This window comes from Pleurodeles waltl, chromosome 2_1 (genome assembly GCF_031143425.1).
Source record: "Pleurodeles waltl isolate 20211129_DDA chromosome 2_1, aPleWal1.hap1.20221129, whole genome shotgun sequence".
Taxonomy (NCBI): Eukaryota; Metazoa; Chordata; class Amphibia; order Caudata; family Salamandridae; genus Pleurodeles; species Pleurodeles waltl.
This window is the reverse complement of record NC_090438.1, coordinates 165,491,991-165,509,792: the sequence shown is the minus strand read 5'-3', so window position 1 is coordinate 165,509,792 and position 17,802 is coordinate 165,491,991. Positions and strand designations below refer to the sequence as shown.

Below are 17,802 nucleotides of genomic sequence, written 5' to 3'. Positions count from 1 at the left end.
GTCAGTTGGAGCCGCCCGATACCTCCTGGCCACGGCCCTGTGAACTGCTGGGGAAGATGCCGGCCTCTTCCACACCTCTAACACCGGATCCAGCAGAGCGTCATTAAATGGCAAAAGAGGCTCTGCCGCAGCTGAGGCCGGATGTAGCACCTCTGTTAGAAGGTTTTGTTTTGCCTCCATCACCGGCAAAGGCAGGTCCAAAAAACTAGCTGCCTTCCGTACTACTGCGTGAAAGGAAGCAGCCTCCTCAGTATATTCTCCTGGGGACGAAAGATCCCACTCAGGGGAAGTGTCCAGCCCTCTGGCCGACTCCAGACCACGCAGCCCATCACCCGAGTCCTCTAGCTCTCCTTCTTCCAGGGCTCGTTGGTACTCCTGCTCTTCTAATACACGGAGAGCACGTCTCCTCGAATGAAGCCGTTGCTCAATACGCGGAGTCGACAATGCCTCCGCCGAAGTCGAAGATCGGCGCCGATCTTCAGAAGCCACCGACGCCGCGTCCGGCGCCACAGGTAACTTCGGCGCCGACGAAAGAGCAGTCGAAGCAGATGGACCCACCGGAGTCACAGGCCGAAATCCCGACGTCGACGGGATGGAAACCTCCGGAGCCAATCCCTCTGAAGCCACCGGCGCAGACACCGGCGCCGAGCCCACGTTCCCAAAAGGGAGAAAGGGCATAAAGGGTGCCGGCCGAAGAGGCGCAGGATCACCCAATGAAATGGCCAAAGGCCCAGCCGGAGCACCCCCTGGAGCCATCTGTTGGAAGATGGCATACATCGCATTCAAGAATGCGGAACTATCGGCTCCAGGGGTGGGAAAAGCCGGATACTGGGGTGCCCGTCTCGGAGGCGACCCCGACACCGGCCTCGACGTCTGCGACGCCGGAGATAACACCTGAGGCTCCAATACCTCAATCACCGACACCTGTCCAGGTGAAGTCAGAGACGTCGGAGAGGGCAACGGCGTCGAAGGATGAGGCGTAACCGTGGGACTGATCTCCCATGTCCTTCGGCGCCGATCCGAAGACCTGGAACGAGTCTCTACGGCGCCGGGAGTCTCGATGACGCCGATGTCTTGGCGACGAAGACTTCTTGTGATGCTTCTCTTTTTTCGATTTCGCCATAAACAACTTCGCCTCACGTTCCTTGAGGGCCTTTGGATTCATGTGCTGGCATGAATCACAAGTCGAGACGTCGTGGTCGGAGCTCAAACACCAAAGGCAGTCGGAATGAGGATCCGTCACGGACATCTTGCCTCCACACTCACGACAAGGCTTGAATCCAGACTTTCTCTGCGACATTATTACCACAGCGAAAGACTACGCAGCAAAAATACACTGTACCCACAAAAGTAACAGTTGCTCCCTCGAAGATAACCGTTTCGAATGCACGGAAAAAAGGGAACTGATGTCGGCACGTCGTCGAGGACCTCTTATTGCCTGTATGACATCAGACAGCGTCGCGTGGGCTAGAGTGACGTCCTCGTCGACGTGCAGAGACTAGGAAGAAGATTTCCGTCGAATGCTGGCGCCATGGGAGAATTCATTAGGTGAGGAATCCACAGGTAGTTGTATCCATCAGAAGGTCGGTCTTACAGCTTCTTCCCACCCTTGAGTCCTGCCTGCTAGGAATACGCACGCGAAAAGGTGTAGACAAACAAAGACACAGATGCGCAGACCTCGCGTTTATCCTACTCAAGCGCTTAATCGCTACACAGTGGAAATCACCCTGCGCACCAAACATACACCGCTGGACGCAAGAAATGTCACACTGGACTAAAGCAGAAATACAAGTGCTACGTACATTAAGTGACAGTGGAGTGGTATTCAAAGGGATAGACATATGGGACTCCATCATAGAACAGCTGGAACAAAAAGATGATACCGGACCCCCCTGAATCGGACAGGTGCCTGTACTAGGAGTAGCAACATTCATACACCCTCAGTCATTAAACCTAGATAAAATGGAAATAAGATGACATACCCCCACAACTGAACCCAGACTACAGGCCTTCCCTCCCCTCCACTCCCAGGCACCAGCCCATTAACCACCACCCTCACTGCATGACCCCTCTCCCTCCCCCCTCCTGGGCTAATACTACACAAATAATAGGCAAGACCTTTACCACATATGAGCAACGTGACTCACAAATGGCGGCATTTGTTACTGTTAAATGTTTGTTTGCTTTTTTATTTAATTTTTTCTCTTCCTTTTTTCTCTTATCTCCTTTTTTGTTTTATTTCTCATCGAAAATACTCAGCATATCTGTTGATATGTCATGCACATACCGGTGACTCGCTGAATGTAATGATAAGCTGATGTAACAGTATGGAGACATGATCTACCACATGTAAACAATGATAGCGATTAATAAACCGATTTAAAAAAAAAAAAAAAAGAACCACAGGTTCAAGATTTACATGCAATACTTCAAATGAAAGGTATTGCAGGTAGGTACTTTAGGAACTTTGAATTAGCAAAATAGCATATATACTTTTCACATAAATCACATATAGCTATTTTAAAACTAGACAGTGCAATTTTCAACAGTTCCTGGGGGAGTAAGAGTTTGTTAGTTTTTGCAGGTAAGTAAACCACCTACGGGGTTCAAGTTTGGGTCCAAGGTAGCCCACCGTTGGGGGTTCAGAGCAACCCCAAAGTTACCACACCAGCAGCTCAGGGCCGGTCAGGTGCAGAGGTCAAACTGGTGCCCAAAACGCATAGGCTTCAATGGAGAAGGGGGTGCCCCGGTTCCAGTCTGCCAGCAGGTAAGTACCCGCGTCTTCGGAGGGCAGACCAGGGGTGTAAGGAAATGCCTCCTTGGCATGGTTGCCCCCTGACTTTTTTGCCTTTGCTGATGCTATGTTTACAATTGAAAGTGTGCTGAGGCCTGCTAACCAGGCCCCAGCACCAGTGTTCTTTCCCTAACCTGTACTTTTGTATCCACAATTGGCAGACCCTGGCATCCAGATAAGTCCCTTGTAACTGGTACTTCTAGTACCAAGGGCCCTGATGCCAAGGAAGGTCTCCAAGGGCTGCAGCATGTCTTATGCCACCCTGGAGACCTCTCACTCAGCACAGACACACTGCTTGCCAGCTTGTGTGTGCTAGTGAGGACAAAACGAGTAAGTCGACATGGCACTCCCCTCAGGGTGCCATGCCAGCCTCTCACTGCCTATGCAGTATAGGTAAGACACCCCTCTAGCAGGCCTTACAGCCCTAAGGCAGGGTGCACTATACCATAGGTGAGGGTACCAGTGCATGAGCATGGTACCCCTACAGTGTCTAAACAAAACCTTAGACATTGTAAGTGCAGGGTAGCCATAAGAGTATATGGTCTGGGAGTCGGTCAAACACGAACTCCACAGCACCATAATGGCTACACTGAAAACTGGGAAGTTTGGTATCAAACTTCTCAGCACAATAAATGCACACTGATGCCAGTGTACATTTTATTGTAAAATACACCACAGAGGGCACCTTAGAGGTGCCCCCTGAAACTTAACCGACTGTCTGTGTAGGCTGACTAGTTCCAGCAGCCTGCCACACTAGAGACATGTTGCTGGCCCCATGGGGAGAGTGCCTTTGTCACTCTGAGGCCAGTAACAAAGCCTGCACTGGGTGGAGATGCTAACACCTCCCCCAGGCAGGAGCTGTGACACCTGGCGGTGAGCCTCAAAGGCACACCCCTTTGTCACAGCCCAGCAGGGCACTCCAGCTTAGTGGAGTTGCCCGCCCCCTCCGGCCACGGCCCCCACTTTTGGCGGCAAGGCTGGAGGGAACAAAGAAAGCAACAAGGAGGAGTCACTGGCCAGTCAGGACAGCCCCTAAGGTGTCCTGAGCTGAGGTGACTCTGACTTTTAGAAATCCTCCATCTTGCAGATGGAGGGTTCCCCCAATAGGGTTAGGATTGTGACCCCCTCCCCTTGGGAGGAGGCACAAAGAGGGTGTACCCACCCTCAGGGCTAGTAGCCATTGGCTACTAACCCCCCAGACCTAAACACGCCCTTAAATTTAGTATTTAAGGGCTACCCTGAACCCTAGAAAATTAGATTCCTGCAACTACAAGAAGAAGGACTGCCTAGCTGAAAACCCCTGCAGCGGAAGACCAGAAGACGACAACTGCCTTGGCTCCAGAAACTCACCGGCCTGTCTCCTGCCTTCCAAAGATCCTGCTCCAGCGACGCCTTCCAAAGGGACCAGCGACCTCGACATCCTCTGAGGACTACCCCTGCTTCGAAAAGACAAGAAACTCCCGAGGACAGCACACCTGCTCCAAGAAGGGCTGCAACTTTGTTTCCAGCAGCCTTGAAAGAACCCTGCAAGCTCCCCGCAAGAAGCGTGAGACTTGCAACACTGCACCCGGCGACCCCGACTCGGCTGGTGGAGATCCAACACCTCAGGAGGGACCCCAGGACTACTCTGATACTGTGAGTACCAAAACCTGTCCCCCCTGAGCCCCCACAGCGCCGCCTGCAGAGGGAATCCCGAGGCTTCCCCTGACCGCGACTCTTTGAATCCAAAGTCCTGACGCCTGGGAGAGACCCTGCACCCGCAGCCCCCAGGACCTGAAGGACCGGACTTTCACTGGAGAAGTGACCCCCAGGAGTCCCTCTCCCGTGCCCAAGTGGAGGTTTCCCCGAGGAACCCCCCCCTTGCCTGCCTGCAGCGCTGAAGAGATCCCGAGATCTCTCATAGACTAACATTGCGAACCCGACGCTTGTTTCTACACTGCACCCGGCCGCCCCCGCGCCGCTGAGGGTGAAATTTCTGTGTGGGCTTGTGTCCCCCCCCGGTGCCCTACAAAACCCCCCTGGTCTGCCCTCCGAAGACGCGGGTACTTACCTGCAAGCAGACCGGAACCGGGGCACCCCCTTCTCTCCATTCTAGCCTATGTGTTTTGGGCACCACTTTGAACTCTGCACCTGACCGGCCCTGAGCTGCTGGTGTGGTGACTTTGGGGTTGCTCTGAACCCCCAACGGTGGGCTACCTTGGACCAAGAACTGAACCCTGTAAGTGTCTTACTTACCTGGTAAAACTAACAAAAACTTACCTCCCCCAGGAACTGTGAAAATTGCACTAAGTGTCCACTTTTAAAACAGCTATTTGTCAATAACTCGAAAAGTATACATGCAATTTTTATGATTTGAAGTTCCTAAAGTACTTACCTGCAATACCTTTCGAATGAGATATTACATGTAGAATTTGAACCTGTGGTTCTTAAAATAAACTAAGAAAAGATATTTTTCTATACAAAAACCTATTGGCTGGATTTGTCTCTGAGTGTGTGTACCTCATTTATTGTCTATGTGTATGTACAACAAATGCTTAACACTACTCCTTGGATAAGCCTACTGCTCGACCACACTACCACAAAATAGAGCATTAGTATTATCTCTTTTTACCACTATTTTACCTCTAAGGGGAACCCTTGGACTCTGTGCATGCTATTCCTTACTTTGAAATAGCACATACAGAGCCTACTTCCTACAAGGGGGGTTTTGTAGGGGGCGACACAAGTCAGCACAGAAAGTACACCCACAGCAGCACGGGGCAGCCGGGTGCAGTGTGCAAACACGTGTCGGGTTTTCAATAGGTATAATGGGAGACCAAGGGGTCTCTTCAGCGATGCAGGCAGGCAAGGGGGGGGCTCCTCAGGGTAGCCACCACCTGGGCAAGGGAGAGGGCCTCCTGGAGGTCACTCCTGCACTGGAGTTCGGATCCTTCAGGTCCTGGGGGCTGCGGGTGCAGAGTCTTTACCAGGCGTCGGGATCTGAGGAGCAGGCAGTCGCGGTCAGGGGGAGCCTCGGGATTCCCTCTGCAGGCGTCGCTGTGGGGGCTCAGGGGGGGGCAACTCTGGCTACTCACGGTCTCGCAGTCGCCGGGGAGTCCTCCCTGAAGTGTATTTTCTCCACAAGTCGAGCCGGGGGCGTCGGGTGCAGAGTAGCAAGTCTCACGCTTCCGGCGGGAAACGCAAGTTGTTTTAAAGTTGCTCCTTCGTTACAAAGTTGCAGTCTTGGGTGAACAGAGCCGCTGTCCTCTGGAGTTCTTGGTCCTTCTAGAGCAGGGCAGTCCTCTGAGGATTCAGAGGTCGCTGGTCCCTGGGGAGAGCGTCGCTGGAGCAGTGTCTTTAGAAGGGGGGGGGAGACAGGCCGGTAGAGCTGGGGCCAAAGCAGTTGGTGTCTCCGTCTTCTCTGCAGCGTTTTTCAGCTTAGCAGTCCTCTTCTTCTTAGGTTGCAGGAATCTGAGTTCCTAGGTTATAGGGAGCCCTTAAATACAAAATTTAAGGGCGTGTTTAGGTCTGGGGAGTTAGTAGCCAATGGCTACTAGCCCTAAGGATGGGTACACCCTCTTTGTGCCTCCTCCCAAGGGGAGAGGGTCACATTTGTATCCCTATTGGGGGAATCCTCCATCGGCAAGATGGAGGATTTCTAAAAGTCAGAGTCACCTCAGCTCAGGTTGCCTTAGGGGCTGTCCTCACTGGCCAGTGACTCCTCCTTGTTTTTCTCATTATCTCCTCCGACCTTGCCGCCAAAAGTGGGGCCGTGGCCGGAGGGGGCGGGCAACTCCACTAGCTGGAATGCCCTGGGGTGCTGTAACAAAGGGGGTGAGCCTTTGAGGCTCACCGCCAGGTGTTACAGTTTCTGCTAGGGGGAGGTGATAAGCATCTCCACCCAGTACAGGCTTTGTTATTAGCCACAGAGTGACAAAGGCACTCTCCCCATGTGGCCAGCAACATGTCTCGAGTGTGGCAGGCTGCTAAAACCAGTCAGCCTACACGGGTAGTTGGTTAAGGTTTCCGGGGGCACCTCTAAGGTGCCCTCTGGGGTGTATGTTACAATAAAATGTACACTGGCATCAGTGTGCATTTATTGTGTTGAGAAGTTTGATACCAAACTTCACAGTTTTCAGTGTAGCCATTATGGTGCTGTGGAGTTCGTGCATGACAGACTCCCAGACCATATACTCTTATGGCTACCCTGCACTTACAATGTCCAAGGTTTTGCTTAGACACTGTAGGGGCACAGTGCTCATGCACTGGTGCCCTCACCTATGGTATAGTGCACCCTGCCTTAGGGCTGTAAGGCCTGCTAGAGGGGTGACTTATCTATACTGCATAGGCAGTGTGAGGTTGGCATGGTACCCTGAGGGGAGTGCCATGTCGACTTACTCGTTTTGTTCTCACCAGCACACACAAGCTGGCAAGCAGTGTGTCTGTGCTGAGTGAGGGGTACCCAGGGTGGCATAAGACATGCTGCAGCCCTTAGAGACCTTCCCTGGCATCAGGGCCCTTGGTACCAGGGGTACCAGTTACAAGTGACTTATCTGGATGCCAGGGTGTGCCAATTGTGTAAACAAAAGTAAAGGTTAGGGAAAGAACACTGGTTCTGGGGCCTGGTTAGCAGGCCTCAGCACACTTTCAAATCAAAACTTAGCATCAGCAAAGGCAAAAAGTCGGGGGGTAACCATGCCAAGGAGGCATTTCCTTACAGAAGGTCACTATACCTCCTAAATCTAAAGTATTTTTTGGAGAAAAACAATTTGCAACATTCAAGACCGTATGTAGAGCACATGTATCTACAGCTGCACATGCCATTAAACAGTGTTTCCAAGATCCGGCACAGACACAAATATCAATCTTTATTTAATAACAATCTGCAGATGACAAATGAGGATTCTCTTGCTATGTTAACTGAACATTTAGTCTTTACAGTAAAGGTAATAACTCTGGATAATTATATTAAGAAGTTGCAAGCTAATAAAAGAGACTACAAATGAAGAAATATTGTGTTTTGATACTGCTCAAACACAGAATGCATAACAGTTGGACGAGTAAGTACCTTTAAATACACTGCATGTTTACATTACATTTCAGTCCAGAAACCTTCAGCTCATGATTCAATAGGTTAATACAACTTACTTCATGATGTATTTGGCTCGATCTATAGTTTGAGCTTTGACTTTCACCAGCAGCGGATGACTGTTATAGGTGTCATTCTTCCATTGCCCATAAAGACGATACCTTAAAAGAAAAAGACAAGGTAATTTCTCCATTGCCAACAAAGAAAATACTTTAAAATGAAATAAATAATAAATAATTATATTTGATTAAAATACCTGTGGTGAGACTTAAAATGCTGGACAAGGGGCTGAGGAGTGGTCAGATGGAAGGAGGCAGCCACCTACTGGGCCAGGCTGGTCAGTAACTATCTATGGAACAGAATAAGGCTTCTACCTATGCCATACCCAGCTTCTCCCACCAAAATCAATATCCAACTTCAAAATTATTTATTTTTCTGTACTTCGTATAAGCTATGCTGTTCTGCATTCTCCAGTATGCTCCTGCCTGCTGGCACCTTCCAGTCACACTAAGGCCCGCTACCCACAACACTAGTTCGGCTACTGCAATGAAATGCTACCATTTCGAGGAAGACCATCCCAGCCAATAGACTATTTCTTCATTCTCCACTCTTTCTAATCTCCTCTTCTCACTTTTCAATATCTGTTGTCAACCTGCATCAGCTTTAAACAAGCTTAAGGTAAGATCGAGCAGTTTTACAATAAACCAAATAAAGAAAAAAATACTGTTCAGATTCAGATACAGTCATTATAAACTCACCATCACACCAAGCCATTTTACAAACGTATGATATGCATAGCTTCCTTAAGAAGCTTCAGTCATTTACACCAGATTTTAAATCTTGTACCTCACTGCTATGACCTAGCAACAGTTGATAACAAAACTTGCTACGGACAGCTCAAACAACATAAAGGCCTTCCAGGCCAAGTTGACAGGGTTCTCAGATAGCCTGTCAATGCAGTACTGCAGGGAGAGTGGAGGGATTGCTTAAGGGTGACAGTTAAATTATTTTTCCAACATTTGGGTCAAGTATAGAAAGCCATGTTATGCATGACTTTCAATTACAAATCTGCCCATGAGCAGCAGCAGAGAGATGATTTTAGGGGATATACCTAACAAGATTATAGATTAGTAATGAACGAGTTACTTACCTTCGGTAACGACTTTTCTGATGGATACATTAGCTACCTGTGGATTCCTCACCTAACGAATACTCCCATGGCGCCAGCATTCGACGGAAATCTTCTTCCTAGTCTCTGCACGTCGACGAGGAGGTCACTCTAGCCCACGCGACGCCGTCTGACGTCATAAAGGCAATAAGAGGTCCTCGACGACGTGCCGACGTCAGTTCCCTTTTTTCCGTGCATTCGAAATCGTTATCTTCGAGGGAGCTACTGTTACTTTAGTGGTTACAGTGTGTTTTCTGCTGCGTAGTTCTTCTCTGCGGTAACAATGTCTCAGAGAAAGTCGGGTTTCAAGCCCTGTCGAGAGTGTGGGGGCAAGATGTCCGTTACAGATCCTCACTCCGACTGTCTCTGGTGTTTGAGCTCCGACCACGACGTTGTGACTTGCGATTCATGTCAGCACATGAATCCGAAGTCCCTCAAGGAACGTGAGGCTAAATTATTCCTGGCGAAGTCAAAGAGAAAGGAAAAACATCACAAAAAGTCTTCCTCGCCAAGGTCTCATCGAGACTCCCGGCGCCGTAGAGATTCACGGCGTCATTCAAGCAAGGAGACTCGTTCGAGGTCACCTTCGGCTCGGCGTCGGAGGACTTGGGAGGTCAGTCCAACGGTCACGCCGCATCCATCGACGCCGTTGCCCTCTCCGGCGTCACCAACTTCGCCTGGACAAGCGTCTGTGGTTGAGGTGATGCAGCCTCTTGTGATGTCTCCGGCGTCGCGGACGTTGAAGCCGGCGTTGGGGTCGCCTTCGATCCAGGCACCTCAGTATCCGGCTTTTCCAGCCCCTGGAGCCGATAGTACCGCATTTCTGAATGCGATGTATACCATCTTTCAGCAGATGGCTCCAGGAGGTGCTCCGGCTGGTCCTTCGGGCCCTTTGGCCTTTTCATTGGGTGATCCTGCGCCTCTTCGGCCGGCACCCTTTATGCCCTTTCTCCCTTTTGGGAATGTGGGCTCGGCGCCGGTGGCTTCAGAAGGATTGGCTCCGGAGGTTTCCATCCAGTCGACGTCGGGATTTCGTCCTGTGACTCCGGTGGGTCCATCGGCTCAAAGATCGCTTTGTCCTGCTCCTTCATCGGCGCCGAAGCTGCCTGTGGCGCCGGATGCGGCGTCGGATGCTTCTGGAGATAGGCGCCGATCTTCGACTTCGGCAGAGGCCATGTCGACTCCGCGTATTGAGCAGAGACTACATTCAAGGAGGCGTGCTCCCCGTCTGTTGGAAGAGCAGGAGTACCAGCGAGTCCTGGAGGAAGGAGAGGTTGAGGACTCTGGTGATGGACTGCATGGTCTGGATACGGCCAGTGGGCTGGATACTTCCCCTGAGTGGGACCTTTCATCTCCAGGGGAGTATACGGAGGAGGCTGCTACCTTTCACGCAGTGGTGAGGAAGGCAGCTAACTTTCTGGACCTGCCTTTGCCGGTGGCAGAGGCGAAGCAGAATTTATTGACTGAGGTGCTGCATCCGGCCTCTGCTGCAGCGGAGCCTCTCTTGCCGTTTAATGAGGCTTTGCTTGATCCGGTGTTGGAGGTGTGGAAGAAGCCTGTATCTTCCTCGGCAGTTCATAGGGCTGTGGCCAGGAGATATCGGGCTGCACCATCTGACCCTGGCTTTCTTTCAAGACACCCTACGCCGGAGAGCTTGGTGGTGCAAGCCTCCTGTTCATCAAAATCCGCGCCTGGATCTTTCCCGACGGTACCAGGAGACAGGGACTCCAAAAAACTGGATGCGCAATCCAATAAAATATTTTCTTCTTGCAGTTTGGCGTTGAAGGCCACCAACGCAACTTGCATTCTGGGGAGATATATCCATGCTCTTATGGATGATATTTCATCTTCTTTTACGGAGCTTCCCAGGGGACTCTTGGATGTGGTCTCAGACGCCCAGGCTGCCGCAACCCAGATTATCCAGTCTGGGCTGGACACGACCGACTCGGTGGCTAGGGCGATGGGCACGGCTGTGGTGGCAAGGAGACAGGCCTGGCTCCGTAATTCAGGGTTTTCTGCGGATGTACAGTCGACCCTATTAGACCTCACGTTTGATGGGGACAGACTGTTTGGAGCAAAGGCAGATTCGGCCTTGGAGCGATTTAAAGAGAGCAGCCACAGCCAAATGGTTAGGGCTGCAAGCTCCTTCTTCCTCTGCCTCTTCCAGGTTTTTCAGGAGGTTTCGTGGATTTTGACGTGGCTCTTCCTCCTCTTCCTTTCGGGGGAGGTTCCAGCAACCCGCCTCTTCTCACCCCTATAGATCATTTAGAGGGAGAGGTAGGGCCCGTACCAGAGGAGCCTCTCAACAGCACTCTGCCTCTTCCTCGTCCTCTGGAGGGGTGCAGCAGGGAAAGCAGCCTTAGGCTTCCACCATTTCCCACTCACTCCTCTCCTGTAGGGGGAATATTACGGCATTTTCTCCACAAGTGGGAGACTATTACAACGGACACTTGGGTTATCAGTATTGTGGAGAAAGGCTACACCCTTCCCTTTTGGGAGTTCCCGCCCCCCTCCCGCCCCGCCCAACTTATTGTTCAGAAGAACACCTCCTGTTGCTAAAACAGGAGGTTCAAGTCCTCCTTTCAAAGGGCGCGGTGGAGTTGGTTCCAGAGCAGGAAAGGGGTCAAGGTTGTTACTCAAGGTACTTCCTGATTCCCAAGAAAAATGGTCGGTTGAGACCGATCCTGGATCTGAGGATCTTGAATTGGTTCCTCAATCAGGAAAAGTTCAAGATGCTGACCCTAGCACAGGTGCTTTTGGCGTTGAACAAAGAAGATTGGATGGTGTCTGTCGACTTGCAGGATGCTTATTTTCATATCCCGATACTCAAGTCGCACAGGAAGTATCTCCGGTTTGTGGTAGGGTCGCAGCACTATCAGTTTGCGGTCCTCCCGTTTGGTCTTACTTCAGCACCTCGAGTCTTCACGAAGGTGATGTCAGTGGTTGCGGCAGAGCTCAGAAGGAAGGGGATAGCAGTATTCCCTTACTTGGACGACTGGTTGATCAAAGCCAAGTCCCCGGAGCTTGTGTCGTATCATCTGCAGTCAACAACCCAGTTGTTGTTCGACCTGGGCTTTTCGGTGAACGTGCCCAAATCTCACCTGGAGCCCTCTCAGCGCCTCCTGTTCAAAGGGGCAGTACTGGATACAACATTGAATCGAGCCTTTCCTCCGCCTCAGCGGGTTCAAGATATTCAGGAATTGGTTCCAATGTTTCGAAATGGAGCGGTAGTTCCAGTCCTCAAGGTCCTTCGTCTGCTCGGTCTGTTTGCCTCCTGCATACTGTTGGTCACACATGCTCGCTGGCACATGAGGGCTCTTCAGTGGTGCCTCCGAAGGCAGTGGTCTCAACACAAGGGAGATCTAGAAGGTGCAGTCAAGATCTCCAGAGATGCTGCTGTGGAATTGAAGTGGTGGATTGCGAGCAACAATCTTTCACAGGGAAAGCCGTTCGCGCAGTCGCCACCAGTGGCCACGGTCATAACGGATGCTTCCACTCTAGGGTGGGGAGCTCATCTGGGGGATCTGGAGATCAAAGGACTTTGGTCTCCAGAGGAACAGGTGTTTCATATCAATCTGTTAGATTTACGGGCTGTACGTCTGGCTCTCAAGGCCTTCCTCCCATCCCTTCGTGGTCAGTCAGTACAGGTCCTGACGGACAATACTACCACGATGTGGTACATAAACAAACAGGGAGGAGTAGGGTCGTACCTTCTCTGCAGAGAAGCTCTTCGACTATGGTCCTGGGCAAAGGACCATCAGATTTGCTTGGTAGCAAATCATTTGGCCGGGGTCTTGAATGTACGTGCGGACAGTCTCAGTCGCCAATTCTCGGCCGACCACGAGTGGCGTCTCCGTCCAGATCAAGTTCGTTTAATCTTCCAGATGTGGGGGTTTCCTCGGATAGATCGGTTTGCCACTCGGGAGAACGCGCATTGTCCGTTATTCTGCAGCCTCCAGTATCCGGTGCAGGGAGCATTGGGGGACGCGTTTCTGATAACCTGGTGCGACCAGTTGCTTTACGCGTTTCCCCCCATACCCTTGATTCCTCAAGTGTTGAGGAAGATTCGCCAAGACCGGGCCCAAGTCATCTTAATAGCTCCGGATTGGCCAAGGAGGGTGTGGTACTCCGACCTTCTCCAAGTCTCGCTGTGCCCTCCGCTCCGTCTCCCTCTCAGGGCAGACCTCCTCTCGCAGTCGCAGGGGCAGGTTTTACACCCCAACCTCCAGAGTCTACACCTACATGCCTGGAGATTGAACGGGGCAACCTGAGTTCCTTCTCTCTCCCGCCTGATGTAGTGGATGTTATCTTAGCGGCCAGGCGACACTCCACTAAATCTATCTACGCTAAAAGGTGGTCTAAATTTGTTACGTGGTGTGGTGAGAGACGGATTGATCCCTTACATGCTCATCTGTCGGACGTCTTGTCTTTTGCTTGGTCTCTAGCGCAGAAGGGTTGTGCAGTGGCTACCATTAAGGGTTATTTGTCGGCTTTGTCAGCCTTCATTTGTCTTCCAGACCAACCATCGTTATTTAAATCCCCTATTGTTCTCAGTTTCTTGAAAGGTCTTCTAAATAAATATCCTCCAAAACCATTCGTTATGCCTCAATGGGATTTGTCCTTGGTCCTCACTTTCCTTATGGGGTCCCCTTTTGAGCCTATGCATTCTTGCCCCTTAAGGTATTTGGTTATTAAAACAGTCTTCCTGGTGGCTATAACATCTGCAAGGAGAGTGAGTTAGTTGCAGGCCTTATCGGTAAAACCCCCTTATACAACTTTTTATGGGGATAAGGTGGTGTTGAGGACCAAGGCTGCTTTCCTCCAGAAGGTTGTTTCACCCTTCCATTTGGCCCAGACAATTACTTTGTCCACGTTCTATCCTCCGCCTCATCCTTCAAAGGAGGAAGAGAGACTACATCGCTTGGACCCAAAGAGGGCGTTAAGCTTCTTCATTGATAGAACAAAGGATTTCAGGCTGGAGGATCAGCTGTTCATCGGATACGTGGGCAAGAGGAGAGGAAAGGCAGTCCACAAGAGAACACTCTCCAGGTGGGTTGTTCTTTGCATTAAAATCTGTTACTCTTTGGCAAAGAAGGATCCTCCTGATGGCATTAGAGCTCATTCCACCAGAGCTAAGTCGGCCACTTCGGCCTTGGCCAGAGGTGTTCCTGTGGTTGACATCTGCAAGGCCGCAACTTGGTCGTCCCTTCACACTTTTGCGAAACATTACTGTTTGGACTCTGAGGTCAGAAGGGACGGCCATTTTGCACGGTCAGTGCTGCAGGATTTCTTGGTTTGACCATTTCGGCACCCACCACCGGGAGTGGTACTGCTTTGGGACTCTATTCATTAGGTGAGGAATCCACAGGTAGTTGTATCCATCAGAAGAACGAGTTACTTACCTTCGGTAACAACTTTTCTGGTGGATACATTAGCTACCTGTGGATTCCTCACGGTCCCACCCGCCTCCCCGTTGCCTTTCTGGTCTTACCAAGTAATCCTTGAGTGCGCTCCTCTTGGTCTTCAGGATTGCAATAGATGATGTATATATGGATACTTGTATATATTTATATGTATATATATATGTATATATTTTTGTGTATATACATGATTTACATATATTTGTTGGTTTAAAAAAAAAAAGAAAACAAGAGATATTAAATCTACAACCATTTTATTGCAATGTTGTGTATTTTACAATGTTATGGGATCTTGCTTTGCTCTTTCATTGCATTGGGTTGTTGTTCTCATGCACGTAAAAAATGTTGGTACTGACGTCGGCACGTCGTCGAGGACCTCTTATTGCCTGTATGACGTCAGACGGCGTCGCGTGGGCTAGAGTGACATCCTCGTCGACGTGCAGAGACTAGGAAGAAGATTTCCGTCGAATGCTGGCGCCATGGGAGTATTCATTAAGTGAGGAATCCACAGGTAGTTGTATCCATCAGAAAATTGAATTACTGGGATGATTTTCACCTCTGGGTTCTGAGTGACTTCAGACAATTCAAGCTGTGCATTCGTCTATTTGATGTCATTCATAAGTCCTCAGTGAAAAACATCCATGTAATTCACTGTTACCCATCTATAATTCTATATATCTACTTAAACATCACTGAGCTTTATAAGGGATAACCAGATACTACACAGTCCACTCCCACAAGATCATTTAAAAAAAGTACCTAGGGTATTGTAGGAAAGTGCCCTCTTTCTTGGCATGGTTACACCCATTTTCTGCCTGTTATCAGTGTGATTGACTGTGTTCAATGGGATCCTGCTAACCAGGATCCCAGTGATTATGCTCTCTCCTCTAAATTTGTTTGCTACAAACATTTTCTTCCCACAATTGGCATTCTGCCCACACCCCATGTAAGTTCCTAGTGTATGGTACCTAGGTACCCAGGGCACTGGGGTTCCAGGGGATCCCTATGGGCTGCAGCCATTATTCTGCCACGCATAAGGAGCCCATGCAAAGGGTTCTGCAGGCCTGCCATTGCAGCAAGGGTGAAACGGGTGCATGCACCTATTTTCACTACAGGTCACTACATCAGGTCACTATAAGTCACCCCTATGGTAGGCCCTCTGAGCCCAGAGGGCAGGCAGATTGTGTGTGAGGGCACCCCTGCACTAGCACAGGTGCCACCACAAACTCCAGATCCATTCTCCTGGACTTGCGGTGAAGCCATTTTACGAGTGTAAAGGCCATAGGTTACCTTTGCCCAGCTACATAATGGTAAGTCCGAACCTGGGAATGTTCGATACCAAACATGTCGGAATCATACCCCAATACTGTTACAAGTATAATTCTATGCACTCTGGAGGCTTCTTAAAGGACCCCCAGCATTGCTAACACCAGTCTTACAGGGTTCTCCGAGCAGCCCAGCTGCTGCCACCCCTCAGACAGGTTTCTGCCCTCCTGTTGCTTGATCTGATCACGCCCAGGAAGGAAGAACAAAGGATTTCCTTCGGGAGATGGAGGTAACACCCTCTCCCTTTGGAAACAGGTCTGACTGGCTTGGGAGGGGTAGCCTCCACAAGCCACTGGTTTGCATGGTAGGGCACATTTGGTGCCCTCTGTCCATAAACCAGTCCACCACAGTCCCTGCTGTGGCACGAAATTGGACAATGGAAACGGGAGTGACAACTCCCCTGTCCATCACCACCCCAGGAGTGGTGCCCAGAGCTCCTCCACAGGGTCCCTGGGTTCTGCCATCTTGTTTCCAAAGTTGGCAGGGAACTCTGGGTGCATATGGGTTTCCAGGCCAGGCAGGTGACGTCAGAGCCCTCTCCTGATAGGTGCTTACCTAGTTAGGTGACCAATCCCCCTTTCATGGCTATTTAGGGTCTCCCTCTTGGGTGGGTCCCTCAGATTCTGCTTGCAGGATTGCAGCAGCACTCCTTTGAAACCTTCACTTTGACTTCTGGTCTCCAGCACTGCGACTGGAACCTCCAAGACTCGACAAGCTGCTTCCAAGAAGAAAGGACACTTCAGCAAAACTTTTCCAGGGGTCCTGCCAGCTTTGCAACAATTTCCTCGCCGTGCTTCCTCAGAAGCCTGCAACTCTTCAGCCTGCACAAGAAGAAGGAATCTCCCTTGGAGTGAATGAGTCACTCACCTGCAACCGCAGGCATCGACAACCAGCTGTGTGGATCCCCTCTCCTGCTGAGCTGCGTGGATCATGCACCACGGGTGGTTGTGGTCCGGATTAGTCCTCTTGGTCCTCTCTGCCAGCTGTCCAACTTTGATGAAGGTCTTTGCCTTCCCACGCAGGACAGTACACCCATGCACTGCATCTCTTGCAGCTGCCAAGGCTTGTTTGCATCTCCTCCAATGGATCTTCAGGCAACGTGTAGCTCCAGCCCCTAGCACTCCATCATGCAAAGCACAGCCTCCTGCGTAATTGTCCTGCGGCATGGGATCCTCTTTTGTAGTGCTGCGTGGGCTTCTTCTGAGACTCCTGAGTCCCCGTCCTGTGCTCCTGTGGACTCTCTGAAATGCTGAGAGTCCCTTGTGACTCCCCCCTCCTGGGTTGAGTCCTACTGGGCCTCAATGATCCCCAGCAGAACCTCTTTCCACTAACCGCAAGTTTGCCTTTGCTAAGCCTTGTTGGTGAAATCCTGCACCGACACCCATCTGCAATCTATCTTCCAGCGTGGGACTCTTCTGCATCCATCAGGAACTCTTCTCCGGCTCCATGGCTGCAGTGCTGACCTGTTCTTTATTACCATCGACCAACTCCTGTATCCACAACTGGGTGGGTAGTAGCTCCTACTCTTCCTGGACTCCACAGTGACTACTGGACTTGGTCCCCTCTCTCCACAGGTCTTCTTTCTTCAGGAGTCCACCGCTGGTTTTCCTGCAGTCTGCTCTGGGAATCGTCTTTCTTCTTTTCCTCCTTTTGGGTGGTTTGGGGAAAATCCAGTGTTTTACTCCAGCATTCCTGGTCGCTGCGGAGGAGGGGGGGGGATTACTGTGTTACTTACCTTTGTGGTTCTCTAGTACTCTCAGCTCCCCTCTACACATCTTACTTACGTAGGTGGGGGTAATCTTGTTTGCATTCCATTTATTTAGTATATGGTTTGTGCTCCTCCAAGGGTCGCTATTGGTTATTACTGTTTGAACTGTTTTCTATCATTTTCTATGCCTATTTCTGATTGCTAGTGTATATATTTAGTGTATTAATTACCTCCTAAGGGTGGGTCCCCTGTCTAGTATTTTGTAGTGATTGGTTAAAAAAATAAAGTTCTTGTAGAAAGTGTTTTCTGTCGTGTTTA

General features: G+C 50.4%; 1 protein-coding gene across 2 annotated transcripts in view; it reads right to left on the bottom strand.

The window, feature by feature from the left end:
• The window catches only part of THOC2 (THO complex subunit 2), a 900,323-nt gene that overhangs the window by 623,879 nt on the left and 258,642 nt on the right, over positions 1 to 17,802 (bottom strand). For both annotated transcript variants that reach the window (XM_069211944.1, XM_069211952.1), the window contains exon 15: positions 7,922 to 8,023. In XM_069211944.1, coding sequence (XP_069068045.1) covers positions 7,922 to 8,023 — 102 coding nt within the window. The remainder of the gene's footprint in view (positions 1 to 7,921; positions 8,024 to 17,802) is intronic.